Consider the following 20,893-nt stretch of genomic DNA (forward strand, 5'->3'; position numbering starts at 1 on the left):
TACATATGAAATAATATCTCCTACGTAGGAGATAAACTCTTAGATATGATCTCCTACATATGAAATAATATCTCATACGTAGGAGATAAACTCTTAGATATGATCTCCTACATATGAAATAATATCTCATACGTAGAAGAGAAACTCTTAGATATGATCTCCTACATATGAAATAATATCTCCTACGTAGGGAGATAAACTCTTAGATATGATCTCCTACATATGAAATAATATCTCATCGTAGGAGATAAACTCTTAGAAATGATCTCCTACATATGAAATAATATCTCATACGTAGGAGATAAACTCTTAGAAATGATCTCCTACATATGAAATAATATCTCATACGTAGGAGATAAACTCTTAGATATGATCTCCTACATATGAAATAATATCTCATACGTAGGAGATAAACTCTTAGATATGATCTCCTACATATGAAATAATATCTCCTACGTAGAAGAGAAACTCTTAGTCATTATCTCCCCCCCCCCACGTCTCGGAGGTAGGAGATGCACTGGCAATGTTTTTAGACCAGAGACATTCAACAGGGGGTCCGTGACCCCTAGGGGGTACTCAGAGATAGTGTAGGGGGGCCACCACATTATGTTGAAAAATAATTTTTTCTTTTTTTCAAAAATGTCTGAAAATATACAATAATATGAATCCTTCATATTATAAATATATATTGGCCTATTTTGAATTTAACAATTGTAGCTATGGTAGCCACTATGGTAGCCATACAGTTAAGTTTAAGGTAGTCTGTATCCCACGACGTTCCACTTCTGGGATTGCTCCATTGCTGCCGGAAATTCAGCGGATTTCACTCTTTTTGGCCGGATGTCCGTCTCCTTCCTCTTCCTCTGTGTTGGCGTTCTAACCCCTGGTGGATTTGTGAGGACTATGGTTAACTGCTCCTCAGATCTCTGCAGGGGTGAAATCCAGACAGCTAGCTAGACTATCTGTCCAATCGGAGTTTTCTGTTAACCCTAAAACTACTTCTGAACGTACACATGTTCCACCAAAACCAAGTTCCTTCCTGAGACTATTTAGCAGAGGCACCATTGCTCCGTCAGCGCTTAGTACCGCCCAAGACGTTTGTGATTGGTTTAAAGAAATGTCAATAAACCAGAGCACGTTTTTCTCCCATCCAGGAATGTTGTGTGGACTCATCAGACCCTCCTCTGTAGCGCTGTGGAGGAAGGTCTGGCAAAGCAAGACTAGGTCAAACCCTATACCTTTATTAAGAACTGTGATAGTAATGAAGTCCATTAGTACATATATGTCAGAGCGTGTGATCTTTGAATCCTGCCTGCTACAGACAACACTGGTGTTCCAGCCTCCGCTCTGCTAACTGAAGCAGCAGTTGCGTTGTCTGATGTCTGCAGGCCGGCGGTCAGTGCCGACAGCCTCACTGCCCTCTGCCAGCTTCCCACAGCTCATGACCTCCAGCTGCTTTGGCAGAACGGAGTCACTCACTGACCACGCACACTGACATCATCCTCGAAACAATGAAACTCAGCAACATCCTACATTACACCTAGACCTGATATGGTCGCTAGGATGGATGTGGAATAGGGTTATAAACAGTGTTGGGAGACACACGTTACAAAAAGTAACACAATTACAGTTACACTATACATACTTACATTTCTGTAATATTATACCTGTTACAATATTTAAGAATTCTTGTTTTAGAGTTCTTATTTAGAGTTCATACAGAGTATTATTTCCTGTTGCTGTATTCGATGGTTGAGATGACTGCAGAGACAGATACATTTGCGAGATGGAGATTATTTTCAGGTGCTATTAGCCTACGCTGCGTTGAAGCGAGCTGTCCCGTCTCTGTTCCCGTGGTCAGAGCCAGAACCAGAGACGGTAAGGACAATATCGGCGCGGACAGCGGTGTGTCCGAGCTGCTGACAGACAGAAACATGTCGGGAATTAATGTTGAAGCTTGCTACACGTAAATACCATTACATTTTATCAGCCGTGGAAAGTAACTATGCCGTACTTCAATACAACTGTAAGGTACTTTTAATTGAGTATTTTAATTTTTCTCCTACTTGCCTATTGTACGTTTTACTTCTCTATTTTTATAGCTTCAGTTATTTTTGCATATTCATATTAATTATACAAAATATTATGAATAATCTATGATGTAGTCAAGTGGATAAAGAGGAGACTTTATTGATCCGGTGGTGAAATTCACAAGCTAGCTGCCAAGACTTCAGCTGTTATTTTGGTGAAAGTAACTCAAAAGTAACGCAAAAGTAGTGTAAAGCATTACAATTCAGAGACAGTAATATTGTAATGTAACTAATTACTCTCAAATGACAGTAACTAGTAATCTATAATGTATTACATTTTGGAAGTAACTTGCCCAACGCTGGTTATAAATCACTATAAATGGTATTGCTGGAATTGTGCAACAGCTTCCAGCTTGCTCTGCTGCCCCCAAGTGACCGGAAATAATGAATGAGTGCAGCTTCAAGTCCCGAAGTGTACTCTCGTAAGTCACACTCCTGTAATTTCAAGCGTTGTGTACGAAAAATACAGTCACGTTAGCTGGAAGTCCTGCAGCAGATAGGTGCTATGTAAGAGGATACAGTGTGAAGAGTGTTTTCATTAGGTCTTGTACATATACAACACCTCTTTCACCAGTTTCTATATATAATGGCTCCTTAAGGACTTGTGTGTTTACCTCCACGTGGATAGAAGATTTGGCTTTGAGAATGTACACGTATTCATGGCTGTGTAATGCTTCATTTGTAAAGCATAATTTGTATTGTCAGTAAAAAAAAACACAACGGAACAAAAGCAAATATGGCATATAAAAACAACAAACAACAAAACAAACACGGAGAAACTGTATAAGCTATCAAAATCTTGCAAAGACCTGAAAACGTTTGCCTTTGGAATAGTCCTGAAAAAATACTGAGTGCCTCATGAGAAGTGGCAGCTCACACGGCTGCTGTTCATCAGTCCATTTTGGCGGTTTTCTCTCCGAGACGACTGGCCTCACACCGCCATCCTCCGCGCTGAAAAAGAAAAAGATGGAAACAAATGATGTACAGTCAGCTTTGAGCCTCAGTACAGCTGTAGAGCAACAATACAGTCTGGCACTGAGTCTTCAAATTCCATTTCTTTTAGACGAGAGAAATAACTCCGCCTCGACTCCAACGCTAGTCTCGCTTTGCCACACCTTCCTCCGCTAGCGCTGCAGAGGAGGTTCTGGCTAGTCCACACAGCATTCTGGGATGGGGAGAAAAATCGTGCTCTGGTTTATTGACATTACTTTACTTTGAGACTATTTAGCAGAGGCACCATTGCTCCGTCCCGAGCTTAGCACCGCCCTAAGACGATTGTGATTGGTTTAAAGAGATGCCAATAAACCAGAGCACGTTTGGCTCCCATCCAGGAATGTTGTGTGGACTAGCCAGACCTCCTCGGCAACGCTGTGGAGGAAGATGTGGCAATGTGAGACTAAGTCAAACCCCTAGCCCTTTAGTAAGAACTGTGATACAGATGAAGTCCATTAGTACATACTGATATCTCAAACCTTGTGATCTTTAAATCCTGCCTGCTACAGACAGTTTGAGCAGAGCTGCGAGACTAGAAACAACGGTCTAAAGTGGTGTTGTCAAACCTGAGGTTGGATCCCTCTACGTCTTCGATGGTGTCCGGCAGGGGTTTGTTGGCTGTCTCAGGAAGTAGCAGGGTGAGGGCGGAGCCCAGGAGAGGGCAGAGGCCACACAGCACCATGGGAGCCTGCGGACTGATCCTCCTAAGAAGGTACATCAAAGGAGCCAGGACTCCTCCAATGCGAGCACACATGGAGCCCATACCGATCCCATTCTGTCTGTGAGTGACACACACAGACAGTCAGAGCCTAAAGGCACATTAGAGCAGCGGTTCCCAAAGTGGGGTCCTTGAGGGGGGTATCAGGGCTTCCCCAGCCAAAAGGGGAATTATTTAGTAAGACTATAATTCCATCCATAAGTAACACAATGACAGAATGTATGACTATTTGGGTCATGGGTTTTATACACTTTGTGATAAAAAAATCTAAAAGCAAAAAATCCTATCAAGATATGATCTCCTACATATGAAATAATATCTCATACGTAGGAGATAAACTCTTAGATATGATCTCCTACATATGAAATAATATCTCATACGTAGGAGATAAACTCTTAGATATGATCTCCTACATATGAAATAATATCTCATACGTAGGAGATAAACTCTTAGATATGATCTCCTACATATGAAATAATATCTCATACGTAGGAGATAAACTCTTAGATATGATCTCCTACATATGAAATAATATCTCATACGTAGGAGATAAACTCTTAGATATGATCTCCTACATATGAAATAATATCTCCTACATAGAAGAGAAACTCTTAGTCATTATCTCCCCCCACGTCTCGGAGGTAGGAGATACACTGGCAATGTTTTAGACCAGAGACATTCAACAGGGGGTCCGTGACCCCTAGGGGGTACGCAGAGATAGTGTAGGGGGGCTACTGGTAAGCTGACTGGTTATTCATTTGCTGTTCTGTTTTTCTCTGGCTTTGTAAAACTGGTTTGAGGAGTTTTTTTGTGGAAGACTCCCAACCTAAAGATATACTGCAAATAAAATAAAATAAATAGAAATATACATACAAATCTTTTTATTCATTTTCCAGCTCCGACTACGTGACCCGTCTCTGTGTAACGTAGAGTTTTTCCTACGTGTCTCGACGACGTGTAACGTTAGACAGCCAATCACAGACATTATTAGATCTTTGTAGAAACATGCTGCGTGATGAGATTTCCTCCTTAGGTATTGAAATTGGGTATTGAATGACGAGGCATTTTTCGATACTCAATACTTCAGAGGCAATTGGGTCGGTGCCTGAATAGTACTGAATTTGGTACCCAGCCCTAACAGAACATGTATCCTGCCTTCGTCTGGTGCTGACCTGTAACATTTGTTTCATTTGTTAACAAAAAAAAAAAACAGAGCCTGTTTTTGCTGTCTAAATCAAAAAAACTGTCAATTTCTATCTGTCTATCTAACATGATCCCAGCTGACCTTTATTTCAAAATGAACATCACACATCATACAACCTGTTCCCGAACATTCAGGGACATGGGCAAAAATAACAGGTTGGGTTTTTAGTAAAAGCCGATACAGTACGTGTACCTCGGGAACTTTGTTGGGAAGCTTTTAAATCAGGAAGACAGGAGTGTTTGGAAAGGGAAACACTCACCTGATAACAGTAGGGAACACCTCGGCTGAGTAGACGTAAATGATGGAAAGAGAGGCTGTGATCCCAAACTTCCCAATCATGGCCAGCACGGTTTTAATGACGGACAGCTCTAGAGGAGAGGTCCAAGAAAAGGCTTCTGACACAGACTGATAAACATGGAAAAAACATGGACGCATAGAACATAAAAACCCTTATAAATGCTTATTTCACACCTGCCAACTACATCTGTTGATTAGATAGGGCCTCAAAGTGTATTTTGATAAAATGAGAAAAGTCACCAGCCACGGAAAACATTACCATATTTATACACCGCAAAAAAGGCAAAATCTTACCAAGTGTATTTGTCTAATAAAGTCAAAATATCTAACAACAATTAATAAAAGACACAATTAACTTAATAAGTAATGTTTTAGTGAGACATAATGACTTTTTTTTCCGACGACGCATCTTAAATATCTTGCAGGGTTTCTGCAGATTTTAGGTTTAAGACTTTTTAAAACCTTTTTAAGACCATTATGAATGAAATGTAAGACCTTTATCACAACAGCAACTAAGCACTAAATTTAGTTTTTTCAAGCCAAGTATCACTAAACTTGCACTTCCCCATGGCCGAAGAATAACATCTGTTTTATGTCTGTGGTACAATCTGTAAGAGACTCGCGGTAATAAAACGAAAGCTGATTGGCTGCAACATAAGTTGCATGTTGGTCTCATTTGTAGTCGTAATACAGCGAAATTATAATTGGCCTAACGAAAAAAAGAACTACGACACCATGGAATTAAAAAATAATAAGGTTGCGTTGCATGGACCGTAGGAAAATTCAGACCTGTTTAAAATGATTTAAGAGCTAGAACACAATACTTTAGCGAATTTAAGACTTTTTAAGGCTTAAAATGTTGCTGAAACCCTGTCTTGTAAAGTGAAAGAGAAGCAAAGAAAACATCTTGTTTTGAGTTGTATCTCAGATGAAACGTATGCAGTTGAGCTGTACATTAGGCATGTGTGTGTCCATACCACTGGGGATGAAGATGGTCAGCAGGCAGGCCGTGCCACCCACAGCCAGGAACGCTAGCTGGGAGAACTTGCGGGAGCGGTTGAGGGTGAACAGGGCGATGGTGCGTGCAGGCATCTCTACCAGGCCAAAGATCAGCTGGGTCAGATAGATGTTCATTCCAAAGTCAGAAATGTTGAGAGACAGGCCGTAGTACACGAGCACGTTGGCAAACCTGAGACAGATCAAAAATAGCATCATTTTAACCAACACACTGTTCCTGTATTCAGCAGACAGATGAGACTACGTCTAAACACTTGTCCTAAAGTTAGCATGTGTGGCAACCTTAAAATGATGAGATACATTTTAGAAAAAAAAGAAACAAATATTTACAAGAAAGAAACAATTCCACTGTGCTGTTCTTGATATTACCACTGAAGGCGTTAAATTAAGAAATCCTACATATGGTGGCTTTAAAGTGCTCATATTATGCTTTTTGGCGTTTTCCCTTTCTTTTATTGTGTCATATATCTTTTTTGTGCATGTAATATGCTTCCAAAGTGAAAAAGCCCAAAGGGACTTACCATCTCCAACAGAAAACACTGTTCACAAACTGCTCCAAACAGCTCTGTTGTAGTCCAGCCTTTACTTCAGAGACAAACGTGGTCACTTTGGAACACACGTTATAATGCTCGCCTAGCTGCTAGCAGGACACGCCCTCATACTCTGCTTCTGACTGGCTAGTAGTCCTTACCTAGGTACTGTAAGGGCACGCCCTCATACTCTGCTTCTGACTGGCTAGTAGTCCTTACCTAGGTACTGTCAGGGCACGCCCTCATACTCTGCTTCTGACTGGCTAGTAGTCCTTACCTAGCTACTGTCAGGGCACGCCCTCATACTCTGCTTCTGACTGGCTAGTAGTCCTTACCTAGCTACTGAGCATGTGCGACTCCCAACAAAGATGGATCAGAAGTGAGATGTCTCACTCTGTAGCTAAAACAGAGAGCTCAACACACAGGGTGAAAAGAGGAGCTGCAGCAATGTGCAGTACAACAAAAATATGGTGTTTTCTGAAAATTAAACCATGTAAACCTATTCTGATATAACCTCTAAATACAATTATGAACCTGAAAATGAGGATAATATGAGCACTTTAAGATAAAATGCAAGTAGTCTGGATCAACGGAAGTACATTACATTTCCAGGATAATTGCCTGACATCGTCCCTCACCATCCGCTCTCTGTGTGTTGCCCCCCCCCCCCCCCCCAACTCATTTCCTGGTACATCCTGGTATTTCCATAAACAACATGAAATCAAGGAGAGGGTTAACTTCTCCTGCTCCAGATTTCCCACCGTGGTCAGAAAGAACAGGGGAGACTCTGTTTCTCTCACTAGGACTCTAGAGTCACTACTCAGTCCGAAGATCATCGCCGTCACTCTCTCACTCGCTCGACCACACACTCCATACGCACACACAGCTTCTATTCTCCCTAAAAGGTATAGGGAGTATATGTATAAGTATAAACATCAGGCCACTTACGTAGGCTACGGCGAAAGCTCTACGTGGAGCCTCCGCAGAAGCATAAATCAATGTTATGTAAGAGAGACCACATGTGTATTCCAGTGCTTCTAACTCCCAAAATCTGTCACTAATCCCCATTGTGAGACCCAGGAACTCTATTAAGTCACTTGTTTTCTGTAGTTGTTGTAGTTTTTATCCTCAGTGATGGAAGACCAGACCAAAAAACTGTTACATACAGCAAATAGGAAATAAACAAAAAAAAAAAAACAATTATCCCGTGTGGTTCCCTTTTACTCTTTTTGGCGTGCCAAATGTTAGCTTGACATGGACGTAAGTCCAAACATTTTCTAGATTCAGATATGAACACTGACATAAAGAGAAAGAGAAAGGGAATGCTCTGCTCATACTCACCAGAGATAAAAAACAATCAAAGACTGCTTCCTCATTTTTGGGGTGCGAACGAGGTCTAAGAAGTGATTTTTCTTCACCTCAGTTTTCTCTTCAATGTTATAGACCTGGTGAAAACAGTGAGCAGAACAGTGAGTAAGATACTTTGGAGTTAGGACCATAAATGGACAAAACACAGTACTGTTTAAGTAGTTTGCATGTTTAACCCTTGTGTGGGGTTTATATTTTTGTTACACAGCCAATTTGTTTGTTACACAACGGGGGGTGTACCGTGTGCAGTCACTGAAAATAAGTTATTTTTTATTTTTTAAGGCCAATGAGTTTGAGTTAGAAGAAATAATAAATAGCATAATTTTGCTTTTAGCAAACATTGAAAACGGGACCCACAGACCCGAACACCATACAAGGGTAAATAATTATGACTGATGGAAACATTTATGCAAAGTAAAAATGGTTGCTGGGGAGGATGACGCGGCCAAGCCAGTGTTGTTAATGGTTGCAATAGCACTGCGCTAAGCTAAATGCTAAAGGGGGAAAGTTGCCGATTTTCAACCCTCCTCAAGTGTTACACCAGTGGAGATTTAACAGCAGGTACTGTCGCCATTCATATGCATGTATGGCAGCACAGAAAATCTTTACTTTAAGTTACCAGCTAACGCTAGCAGCAGCTAGCTAGCTTGGTTGGTTGGTTGGTTGGCAAAACGAGGCGACCAAATGTTTGAATTAACTTTGATGGAGTGAAAACACAGTGAGAGAAACATACTTTTTGGAAATATGACCAAGTATTTCAGCTTAGAACAAAACAAGAGCCTGTTACAGCGTTATGTTTCTCTTTACTTCCATGTATTCTGCATTGACCATAGATTGGACCCATTTTACAAGATTCTTGTTTTATAACTAGTCAGCTGGAAATATTACATTAAAACTGTTTTCCACCTCTGTCCGAAATCAAGGACTTATTGTTTTCAAAAATCGGTAAATCTGCACAGGCTTTCAACTTCAGTTTGGGCTGCAAAGGGTATTTGTTATTACTGACATTTTGAAAGGATTAAATGAATGCAGTAGTAAATAAAAAAAAAAAAAAAAAAAAAAAAAAGGTGTTGCATCTCTACCTGACACATCTCCAAATCTTTGGTGAGGGGCTTCCCATTCATCTGCGCTGCTTTTCGGATCAGTTCCCACGCTTCCTCTTTTCTGTCATTGGCTATTAACCAGCGAGCTGACTTTGGCAACACCCTGACAACGTAAAGACACATTGCTCAGATGACCCACTGTGCTGCTGGGGGGCACTTTGATAGACATTTCACACTGTGGCCAAATTAATTTGTTATAGGCCTATTGTAGAGAGAAAAAGAGCATTACCTAACACTGGAACACATAATACATAACACAAACATAATAGAATGCAGCCATTATTCAGGTTTGTTTGCACAACTAAATCAACTTTTGAACGTACACATGTTCGACCAAAACAAGTTCCTTCCCGAGCCCATTTAGCAGAGGCACCTTGGCTCCGTCCAAGATGATTGTGATTGGTTTAAAGAAATGGCAATAAACCAGAGCACGTTTATTCTCCTATCCAGGAATGCTGTGTGGAGTAGCCAGACCCTCCTCTGCAGCGCTGTGGAGGAAGGTCTGGCAATGCGAGACTACTCTGGAACTGTCCTCCCTCCTTTGTTGGATTAGCCGAGTCGGTAAACGGCTTCAAAAAATTTCTACTGACTTTCTTTCCCTGCTCAGGGGCTGTAATGTATCTGAGTCCTCTGTATATGTCGGTGTATTCTGTTTATAGCTGTATATGTAAGTTTCTTATTTTTCTGTATTTGTATCCTGTGAAGCACTTCGTTTTAAAATGCGCTATATAAATAAAATCTGAATTACTTTCTATAAGTAAGATCTATAGCAAGAGGCACACGGTGTTTGGTATTTAAGCCCCCAACGTCGTCTTCCAGGCAGCGCTGCCTGGAAGGCACTAGGATTAGGCAATGGTTAGGGTTAGGGTTAAGTGCCTTGAAGTCGACGTTGGGGGCTTAAAACACCATCGAGCGAGGCCCGCAGAGATACTGCTCAAAGTAGGTCTTTGCATAAAAGTAGCATCTTTGTCATTGACTTTAACAAAGCACAACACAACCCAGGCCGCCTGTCGTTAATTTCAAAGACACTTGCCAACCATACACACTAGGGATGTCCCAATCAGCTTTTTTGGCCCCCGACTTCGTTCCAATTTTTTAAATATTAAATATCTGCCGATAGTGAGTCCCGATCCGATACTTGTATTTGCCTAGATAACAGAGCTGCACACCATTTTTGGAGTTTACAAAAATAACTAAGTAAACAAATTAACTGAAAGATGTCTTTAGTTTATACTTGTGCGTTTGTGTGTGGGTTGAGCCGGCATGTGTGTGTGTGCGTGGAGAGTGTGTGGTAGAGCGAGGAAGAAGTGAGAGAGTGACGGTGATTATCTTCAGAGTGAGTAGTGACTCTAGAGTCCTAGTGAGAGAACCAGAGTGTCTCCGCTGTTCTTTCTGACCACGGTGGGAAATCTGGAGCAGGAGAAGTTAACCCTCTCCTTGATTTCATGTTTATGGAGAAGGAGAACCAGGAAATGAGTCGGGGGAAATGCATTTTTCGAGAGGCCAGGCTACGGCGTAGGTCCATGTCTCCACGTACCTACATACGTAGCCACGGCGTAGATTTTACGCAGAAGCATAAATTACCGTTAGTACATTTAACTTAGTGCCGCTAGCATTTTTGTAAAACTCACATATACCATCAAGGTAACACTTTATAATAACCATCACTAATACGTTTTTGTCCCATCCCAGAATGCTGTGTGGACTAGCCAGACCCTCCTCCGCGGCGCTGTGGAGGAAGGTCTGGCAATGCGAGACCACATGTGCAATAACTCGGCTAAATTTGCACACGTGATGTAGAAGTTTTTCGAGATTGCTCCTGTGTTTTTGTGTAAAATTGTGTTGTATGTATTACGTTCAGGAAACATTGTTGTACTTCATGTCTTTGTATTGTTGTCTTTGTTTATTTATACGTTGTTTGTACAGTATGTGTTTTTTTTTTGATCTTGTACTCCTGACTGCAGATCAAGTTTCCCATTTGGGATAATAAAGTGACTGAACTGAAGCGAATTAAATCTGGGTTACACTGCTGCCCACCCACTCACCAGATGTAAAAGATGAAGAGGAAACCAGGTGCTGAGATTGCTAGCTGTAGTTTGCGCCAGTCTCTTATGAGGTACGCAATACCGGCCAGCAAAATGTAGCCGACGCCAAAGAAGTAGTCAGTGATTATACCAGCCAACATCCGCTGCTTAGATCCTGTCCACTCTATCCCTGCATGGGAGACAAACAGGGCAGGGACATACTGTACATACAGTAACTCTTTAAGAAACTACATGTACAGGTGTATCAGCCCAGTCCAATACATATCATTCAGCAGGTTATTTTCTCAGACTGACACAACTCGTCCAGAGCCACAGAAGACACAGAATTAGTTGTACTTTTCATTACTAGTAGGGCCTTTTTGTGTAATATCAGTGGACTGTCCCTTATTTTTTTTTTAACACTGGTTATTCATCCATCTCTGAAAAATAGTGTAACAGTATTTAAACAGTTTAAAGTGAAAACGATTCACTATTTCAGACTTGCTTTTTTATTGATGTTTTGGTTTGTTTATTAACTGTCATTTTTGTCTTGCTTTTTTTTAAATTACTTTCTTATATTAACTGCTCGTTGTTTTTATTCAAATGAATGTAAAGCACTTTAAAATATAAATTAAGGTATTATTGTTATTATTTTTCAAACTGAACTTAAGGTAACAAACAAAACAAAAGCTTGAAAAGGACTAGTTCACCCACATAGAGAGACAGAGACAGAGAGAGCACACACAGAGAGAGACACAGAGAGAGAGACAGAGAGAGAGAGAGACACACAGAGAGACACACAGAGAGAGAGACACACAGAGAGAGACACACAGAGAGAGACACAGAGAGAGACACAGAGAGAGAGAGTGAGACAGAGACACAGAGAGAGAGCACACAGAGAGAGAGAGAGACACACAGAGAGCAAGAGCGAGAGAGAGAGACAAACAGAGAGAGATAGAGACACAGAGAGAGCGAGAGCGAGAGACAGAGAGAGAGCGAGAGAGAGAGAGACACACAGAGAGCAAGAGCAGAGAGAGAGAGAGCGAGAGCTCAAAATAGTCTCACGGCAGTTCCTGAAATAGTCACGTTATTTTTTATCTATTGATTCATGTACACGGACACGTTTATCTCGTTTATTTCGTGGTCTTGGGCACGTAATGGGAAGCATCTATACGGAGGTTGGGTTTAGGAAAAGAAGAACGGGGAAAGGAAAGGTCACACGCGGGAGACGGCCGTCGTCTCTGGGGGACGCGGGACAACAACGGAACGGTTGTGTTTAGGAAAACAACAACAGGGAAAGGAATCGTCACATGCGGGACGCGATCCCCGGTCTCCGGGGTGAAAGTCCTGTGTTGTTTGAGGTTAACGGTAGGTTAACGTTACCTGCTGCCAAGTGTAGTGTTAACTAGCTAACGGTAGGCTAACATTACCTGCTGTCAAGTGTAGTGTTTACAAGCTAACGGTAGGCTAATGTTACCTGCTGTCAAGTGTAGTGTTTACAAGCTAACGGTAGGCTAACATTACCTGCCGTCAAGTGTAGTGTTTACAAGCTAACGGTAGGCTAACGTTACCTGCTGTCAAGTGCAGTGTTTACAAGCTAACGGTAGGCTAACGTTACCTGCTGTCAAGTGTAGTGTTTACAAGCTAACGGTAGGCTAACGTTACCTGCTGTCAAGTGCAGTGTTTACAAGCTAACGGTAGGCTAACGTTACCTGCTGTCAAGTGCAGTGTTTACAAGCTAACGGTAGGCTAACGTTACCTGCTGTCAAGTGTAGTGTTTACAAGCTAACGGTAGGCTAACGTTACCTGCTGTCAAGTGCAGTGTTTACAAGCTAACGGTAGGCTAACGTTACCTGCTGTCAAGTGCAGTGTTTACTTCCGTGACATGCGGCAATGTTTAGGTTGCCTCGAACGTCCGTTTTCCGAGCATCAGAGAGAAGCGCAGGCATTTCAGGGGCACCGAAATCCGCGTTGCAATTCAGTCCGGTAGATAACGGTCGTTAAGGGACCGGTGCTGTATTAGCACCGGGTCTCAGACCCCCCGCCCCACAAAATAAAAACTCTTTGGATCTACACGATTCATGTGGATGACATTTTCCCCATTCAAAACGGCGATTTTCACCGAAAAGCGGTATGATGTATACATACAGATACGTCTCGCTTTACTAGATAGATAGCCTGCCTATAAGTGGCATCACGCTCTGTCTCTGTCTGGTTGTGCTTTGCATGCGTGGTATTCTGAAACGTCCTTAAATTCGGGAATTGTCGTTTGTTTATTCAAAGTCAAAGACAGTCCAAAGTAGTTAGCTGCCAAAGCTCCGCTGCTCTCTGTCTCTGGTCCTCAGTGTGAGAGGGGGAGTGGCCAGCGGCTAGAGGGACAAAAGCCAATGTGTGCTTCTTTTATCTTTTGCATTTCTAACCCAAACAACGTCAAACTTGGCACCCGTAGCAAGACACCTGTCAAATCCATCGGACTAACGGTTCGAGAGATTTGCACATAACACACAGACAGACAGACATTCCTGCAATTTATAGATAGATTAATGTAAATTCAAAATTAAACTCTCCTGGGTGAAGGAGAAAGGGCTTATCTTGCTGCCCAATATATACAAACATGCCACAACCTGAGGGACAGTGAATGACACACACACACACACACACACACACACAAATATCCCAGTTTTAAATATCTGTACATATTTATATCTAATGTTAAATTTGACTGTCTTTACATTTTATTAGAACTTACTTTTTGTTTCATAGTGCTTAATAACTTTTGTTTTTGATAGTTGCCATACAAATAGATTCATAAAATGATATAAACCCATCCTATTTGGTTAATGTACTGTGTTAATTCTCCAGGTTAATGTCTTCATGTTAATGTTAAGAGTATCACGGTTTATACACAGTAGTTGGGGCCAGATTAGAGATGTTGAGTTAAACATGAGATTTCCGCCTGTCAGTGAAGTAAACGTGAGTTAGATGCTGTGAACGCTGTCTGCATGTCATCTTCCTATGAGAGTGAGCCGCGGGAGATGGTACACCTGTAGTTGGCTGAGAGCTAAGGGGGGGTGGCTGTTGTGATGTCCTAGAGGAAGTGAAGGGAGGTGGAAGATGGAGGCTTGCGGGGTGTGCGAGTAATGTGAGGTAACGTGTATTTCACTGAGGTGTTTCTTTGTTTTGGCGTTGGTTACGGCCCACAGTAACCTGTATTCAAGTCAGTAATAAAACCGACAGTAAACTGGCTATAACATCTCACCGGCTGCTTATTGAGGGACGTTACAGTACATATACAGTAACTGTTTATTGTGTTTTGTCTGATGCTTTGGCAACATTGTTATTGAAACTTGCATGCCAATAAAGCCCCTTGAATTGAAAATGAGTTGTCTTGAATTGTCTTGTATCTGCGACATTCTCTCTGGTGAGACAAGTTGCTATTGAGGGAGGGGGGAGGGGACGGGGGGGCAGTATATCACATCCATAGACTGTTTAAGACAGGTCAAACCTGAATCATCATCTTTCTTTAAGACACTGACCTAGGACAAAGGCATTCATGATGACACCAGAGACAGATGTTCCAACCATAAAGCGAAGGGCAATGTAGACATAGAAATTAGGGGCGAAAGCAGCACCGACCCCAGAGACAGCCTGGATGGCTAGGTTAAAAAGAATGATGATCCTGCGACCGTACCTGGAACAAGACAAGACATTTCCGAACTTTGTCATTCCATGTAAACAAAACTTTTTTTTGAAATTATGCATAATTCTAAGGCAGCACATGATGAATTAAATGATGAATTAAAAGAAAACAAGTCTAGAAAGTAATGCAGTTGACAGAAACGGAAACAAGTGGTAAGGAGTTACGTCATCTATTCAATTAGTGCTCTGAAGATGGATGGGTGTCATCAAACGTACTTATCAGCCAAGCTTCCAAACAAAACAGCTCCAACTAGGAGGCCCAACATGTATATGGAGGAGCCCATGATGTTCAGGTTGGCACTGTCACAAACCAGGTCCCACTGCAAGAAGCACAGAACAGGTTCAATATAAACAGTTTTCTTCATTCTGTCCCGTTACTTCCCTGTCAAGTTTCTGTTTTTTAGTTTGTTTCATGCTTTGTTAGTTTTCCCATTTCCTGTTTTATTTTGTAGGTTCTCTGTTCTCTCTTGTGTTGTCTTGTTTTACTTCCTGTTGTATATTTTCCTGCCTGTGTGATTACCTGTCCCTGCCCTAATGTGTTGCACATGTGTCTCATTGTCTCCCCTGTCTTGTGTATTTGAGTTCAGTCTTCCCCTTACCCCAGTGCGAGATCGTCTGCTTCCATGTGTTCAGCCTTCAAGCGTTTTTCCCTGTGTCCTGTTATCCTGAGTTCCTGTTGTTCCCCTTGGATTTTGACTGTTGCCTATTTTCCTGGATTTTCCCTTTGCCTGCCGTTTATTGGACACTGCTGCTTGGACTTATTAGCTTGCCAATAAACCATTGTATTTTACGTACCTGAGTCGTGTATCTGTGGGTCCATTTCTGTGTGCGTGATACATTCATTTCTCATCGTTCTGTCCTTGAGGCTGAACTAGAGACCTGCTCTGTGTGAGAACCATTCACAGTATATACCAGTGTGTTCCCTAGATGCATGTATTTGGTGGGGGGTTTAAGGGTCCTCCCTCAATAATATGTGATGTTTTTCATTAAAAAAAGAATATGCAATTTCACATCATTTTGGACCATTATTATTACCAAATCTGTGACTAAAACGTTGGGAAAGCTAGAGCAGATAATAAATAAATAACACACACAGCTGAGAAAAGTCATGTGGTTGGGTTTGATGGTCACATTGATTTTACATTCATTGGCTCAGGTGGTACCCAAGATGGCTCGGGTGCTGCACCTTAGCCTTGTAATGCTAGGAAAAACCCTGTATACCACTAAGGGTCCTTAAATTATCAACAGCTGGACATTTACAGAGCCACTTCCCATCCAGATTCACCACAGCTGGTGGACACTCAAATGCAGACCATTTCTCCTACCTTATGCAATAATGTCTGTGCAATAACTTTTGTATTCACCGCTTCTTATATTTCAATTTTTTTTATAGATTTTATAGATATTTTATTTATTTATTTAAACCATGGGTAATAGGTGTATTTTTAGTGTGAGTATGTGTATGAGGCAACCAGGTCTCACGCCAGTTCGTGAAATGGTCACGTTATTTTGATTTATTGATTTGTGTATAGGTCACGATTTTCTCGTTTATTTCGTGTACAGGTCACGATTTTCGAACGTTACCATTTCATGATGACGCTGGGCTGCAAAAACGGGGAAATTAAACGCCACACGCCGGCGACAACAACAGGACGGACCGCCACACGCGGCCACAACGGGGAAATTAAACGCCACATGCCGGCGACAACAACGGAACGGACCGCCACACGTGGGGGACATGAAACGCCACACGCCGGCCACAACAACGGGACGGTTGAGGTTAGGAAAAGAACTGGGAGAGGAACCGTGACATGAAGCTGTATGAGGCCATGAGTAAGGGTTGTGGGTGTGAGGTGTGTGCATATATTTTGTATTGTATTTAAATGCGGCAAACTGGATTGCTCCAACTAAGTTTTATTGTGTAATTATATGCAATGACAATAAAGATCTATCTATCTCTCTATCTCTCTCTCTCTCTATCTATTTATCAAGGGCCACAGGGGACGACTGGCCAACTTCCAGAAACTTCTAAATCAACTGCAGAGCTGACCTGTCACATAGCCACATGTGACACTGCTTTGTCCAAACACAGTGACAGAATGTTTGACTTTCGTGGTCATGGGTTTCATACACTCTCTGTAATAAAACATCTAAAAACTAAAATCCTATCCGATGGGGGTAGGGCTGCACCATATGAGGAAAATATCCAATTGCGGTAATTTTTGAGTGATATTGCGATTGCGATATGACAGAGATGGGGACTCGAGTCTGAGACTCGGACTCGAGTCGCACTTAAGTCGCACAAACAGCTGACTTCAGACTTGACTCGGACTCGACCCTAAAGACTTCAGACTTGACTCGGACTCGAGCTCCGAGACTCGTCAACAACCTGTTTTCATGCAATTATTGCTTTTTCAATCAAAATGTATTCATGTATTTCTATTTTCTTTTATTGGCGCATATACGGGGAAACGTATGACGACGTACACTTTACTTGAAGGTACATAAGAGTGACATGACTCTGTCATGAACGTGTCATAAACAACGTTTATGACACAACGCTTCTTTTAGTGTCATGACAGTGTCATGTCACTCTTATGTAGATACCTTCAAGTGTTACCCATTAATCTCATATGTATTAAAACATTTGAAAAGTGGTTATAGTGCGATTTTTGTGAGGATCTGTACCAAACAAAGATGTTTTCTTTAGTCTGTAGGATAGGATTTGTAGGCATGGTTGCTCTACAGCCCCACAATACTTCATTCATAATTGTTTGACACATATGGCCCCCCTCCCCCCGCGATTTGGCTATTGCACTAGTCCATATTGCGATTTTGATAAAACTGCGATTAACTGAATCTTATTAAATGGGGGGGTGTGGTCTAATTTGTGTCAATTGAAGGTTTCTTGACGATAAAAAGTTACAAAACATGGTAGCGTGGCAGAGTGTGTGGGAAGGCCAGAAGATGCCTGCACTGCAGGAGTCCATCTCTCAAACCCCACCCTGTTTAAACCTATATCAGGTATCAGCAGAGCCCACTGTGAAACACAGCTAAGCCCCTCCGCATGAATTAGCTGCATGGAGTCCTCACGTTAAACTGAAAGTGCAAGGGTGTTTGAGTTAACCCTCGACCGGCTGAACGTAAGGTGAATAATAAGGCAGCGCCATTCTCATATCAAAATCGATCTTTGTCTGATTGATCTGATTTCCATTAATAAAATCCCCAAATCACCATGGACGTATCGATCATGTCAGTCCTGTTAAGTAAAACGTACTTGTTGGGAGTCAATTCTTAATGTAAACATTAACATGGTGCATTATAAAACATATTTGAGGGTTGCTTCTTGCTAGTACAATTTTGTAGCACAAGTTTTGTAAAATCTCTTTTATAGCCAAGCAAAATTGTGATTGTGACTGAAATTTCTCCAAACTAATTGAGATCCGATTACATTTCCGACTTGATTTGAAATGTGATCGAATCGGGACCTTGTGAATCGGAATCCATTCGGTAAATCTTTTGCGATACTCAGCCCCCTCCCCCCCCCTCCATTCTATGATGAATCATGCACAAGTTGTGCTGATGGGAAAACATTTCACTGGAATTGTACCTTGTACGATTTCATGTCACATAAAATCGATTCATTCATTGATTGAGAAACATCAGCTGAAAACATAGATATTACAATCTGCTAGACAAGCAGTTGGTTTTCTCCACTCACCTCAGTTACTGTGGTACTTTGGAAGGTCTCTGTGCTGTACTCCCAGCCTCTCTGGCATCTCCCAGCGGGGTGTCCATCGCCAAGAGCTACAGCACCGCTGTGGTTCAAGGGAACCGTGCAGGACAGCTCAGGCCGGCCATCAAGGGCGGCCAGATGGCTGAAGTTGAAATATGAAGAGGCCGGAGCGCCCGCCCTCGAGGAGCTACACAAATGCGGAGGAACAGCCTCAGTGAAGACAGAGACCAGCATGTGGAACGCCAGAAAGATCTGAGGTAGACAGATCCATACATACAAGATCTTCTGGAACTTCCCAAAGCCTCCAATAAGACAGATAATTTCATCAAAGTTCATTTTTCTGGCTTTTTGTAGATGTACACTTCAAATGTGCTATTCTGTAACAGATCTGGTAATTCAAATCAGAAAGTCCAAAAGTGCCCCTGAAAATGGAGCTGCCAAAAATGCACAAGCAACCAGAGGAAGAAGGCCAAGTGTCAGACAAAAGTCTGAGATAAAAGACTGTACACTGCTGATGCGTGTCCGTGAAACAAAGCTGCCTTCAACTGCCATTCGAAAAACATGGACGTCATAAAAATGATCTGGCGGAAATCAATAATCATGAAATCGAAAGACTACATTGGGGTGTTAAATACCACAACATGACGCCGCACAAAAAAAACGGGCAATTTATAGTAAGTGACACTCCTGCAGAACCCTGGAATGCTTTTTTTTTGGTCTGGACGCGCCCCTTGTGTCGTGCTTCAGTGTGAAATACATCTGGGACTATCTGCAGTGAACTGTGCGGCTCTCTTAGGGGATGGGAGTGAACTAAAACAGGAGGGAGGTGTTTGCTCTCTGTGGGCGGAGCTGCTGTCTGATGATGCCTCAGCTGCTGCTTTAAACTCTTTCCCCCTACTTCTCTCACTCCAAAAAGGGTCATGACATAATGGTTAATCTTAGGTAACCCATGTAGACTTTATAGCCATAGTTTTTGGCCATCTCTTAAGACAAACCTCACTTGGTGGAGTTTTATAGACTGAAGTGTGTAAACACTTTTAGACTGTCATAAACAGTGACTTTGAGAATGTATCTTCTCTAAAACATGGTAAACAGTTTATGGTAGGTATTATATGGCATTTCTGCTTCAGCTGTCAAACAGCTTCTTTTGTTCTCAGTGGGACATTAACCTTGGGTGAAAGTCATGCTGTTACAAAACCATACGATCAGGATTGTTTTGTGGTTCCTATCCCTTTTTTATCTTCTGGCTTGACTGGAGTTGATTCTGAAAGCAGTAAGCGCTGTTCAGTTAACAATGTTCTAAAGGTTTAATGAGACACACAAAGATATATATAATTTTTTTTAGAGTAGATATATAAGAAAAGGGCACCAACAGGGGCATAGCATAAATTCTGGGCCCTGTAGAAAGGCATTCTGTATGGCCCACTCTACTCAGTCCCCCCTAAGCCTTGGTACATGGGGCACATGCTCTACCAGATGAGCTGCCAGGGTGCCCCATTTACATCCATTTTTATTTTAGTTTCATTAGTTTTTAACCTGGCAATATAGTTTCAGTTTAGCTTTTCTTGAAGGTTTTAGTTTTTGTTTAGTTTACTGAAGATATTTTTCATTGTTATTTTCATTTTAGTTTCCTATAATAAACCTGTCTGACATTTGGCAAAATATGCCAATGTTTTACGACAAAGATTAAAAACAGCATAGATGAAACACATGAATACTTATTTATTAATTGGGCAGGTAAAAATTGTTTTGGACAGGTTGTGATCATTTGGGCTACATTTTTATAAGAGTTGGACAGTTTCGGCCATATTTCAAAAAATGGCTCACTACTCTGCAACTAGTAAATAGGGATGCACTGAATCCGTCTGGTTAACACCAGTTTTTAGCTGCGACTGTCCTTCCTTTGCCGTACCTGAAGTTGCTGCGTTGTGGCTGCTGTCTGTAGATTCCTTCATGCACAACTTGTATTCTTTCGGATGTTTCATACCAGATTAAGGTGACCAGATTTCTGAGACAAAATCCGGGGACATTTTTGGCTCCAAAATACATTTAAATACCTCCAAAAAAGGTAATGTTGTTTTCTTTGTAAAACTTAAAACGGGGACACTGCCCCA

The 20,893-nt window shown here is 41.7% G+C and overlaps 2 protein-coding genes across 2 annotated transcripts in view; both read right to left on the minus strand.

Annotated features, from left to right (window-relative positions):
* Positions 1-1,350: 1,350 nt before the first annotated feature.
* On the minus strand, positions 1,351-19,115 carry LOC144533127 (solute carrier family 22 member 6). The gene is made up of 11 exons (XM_078274295.1): positions 18,765-19,115; positions 15,260-15,363; positions 14,881-15,035; positions 11,366-11,534; positions 9,300-9,423; positions 8,191-8,294; positions 6,280-6,491; positions 5,265-5,373; positions 3,617-3,862; positions 2,939-3,041; positions 1,351-1,452 (listed from the first exon to the last, which is right to left on the minus strand). Exons 1-11 carry the CDS (start codon positions 19,113-19,115, stop codon positions 1,351-1,353), a joined length of 1,779 nt encoding a protein of 592 aa, XP_078130421.1.
* Positions 18,906-20,893, minus strand: part of tube1 (tubulin, epsilon 1) — a 38,432-nt gene continuing 36,444 nt past the window's right edge. Inside the window, exon 13 of the mRNA XM_078274014.1 lies at positions 18,906-18,966. The gene's annotated coding sequence lies outside the window, so the exon portion shown is untranslated. The remainder of the gene's footprint in view (positions 18,967-20,893) is intronic.

Source organism: Sander vitreus, chromosome 18 (genome assembly GCF_031162955.1).
Source record: "Sander vitreus isolate 19-12246 chromosome 18, sanVit1, whole genome shotgun sequence".
Classification (NCBI taxonomy): Eukaryota; Metazoa; Chordata; class Actinopteri; order Perciformes; family Percidae; genus Sander; species Sander vitreus.

Bases quoted from the DNA above. Each gene is read 5' to 3' on its own strand.
- LOC144533127 (XM_078274295.1), bottom strand. From the start codon at position 19,115: ATGAACTTTGATGAAATTATCTGTCTTATTGGAGGCTTTGGGAAGTTC. The intron at 11,535-14,880 runs GTCAGTGTCTTA...TCTCCCATGCAG, and splicing joins CATGAATGCCTTTGTCCTAG to GGATAGAGTGGACAGGATCT. The intron at 3,042-3,616 runs GTCTCGCAGCTC...TTTCTTTTTCAG, and splicing joins ACTTTAGACCGTTGTTTCTA to CGCGGAGGATGGCGGTGTGA.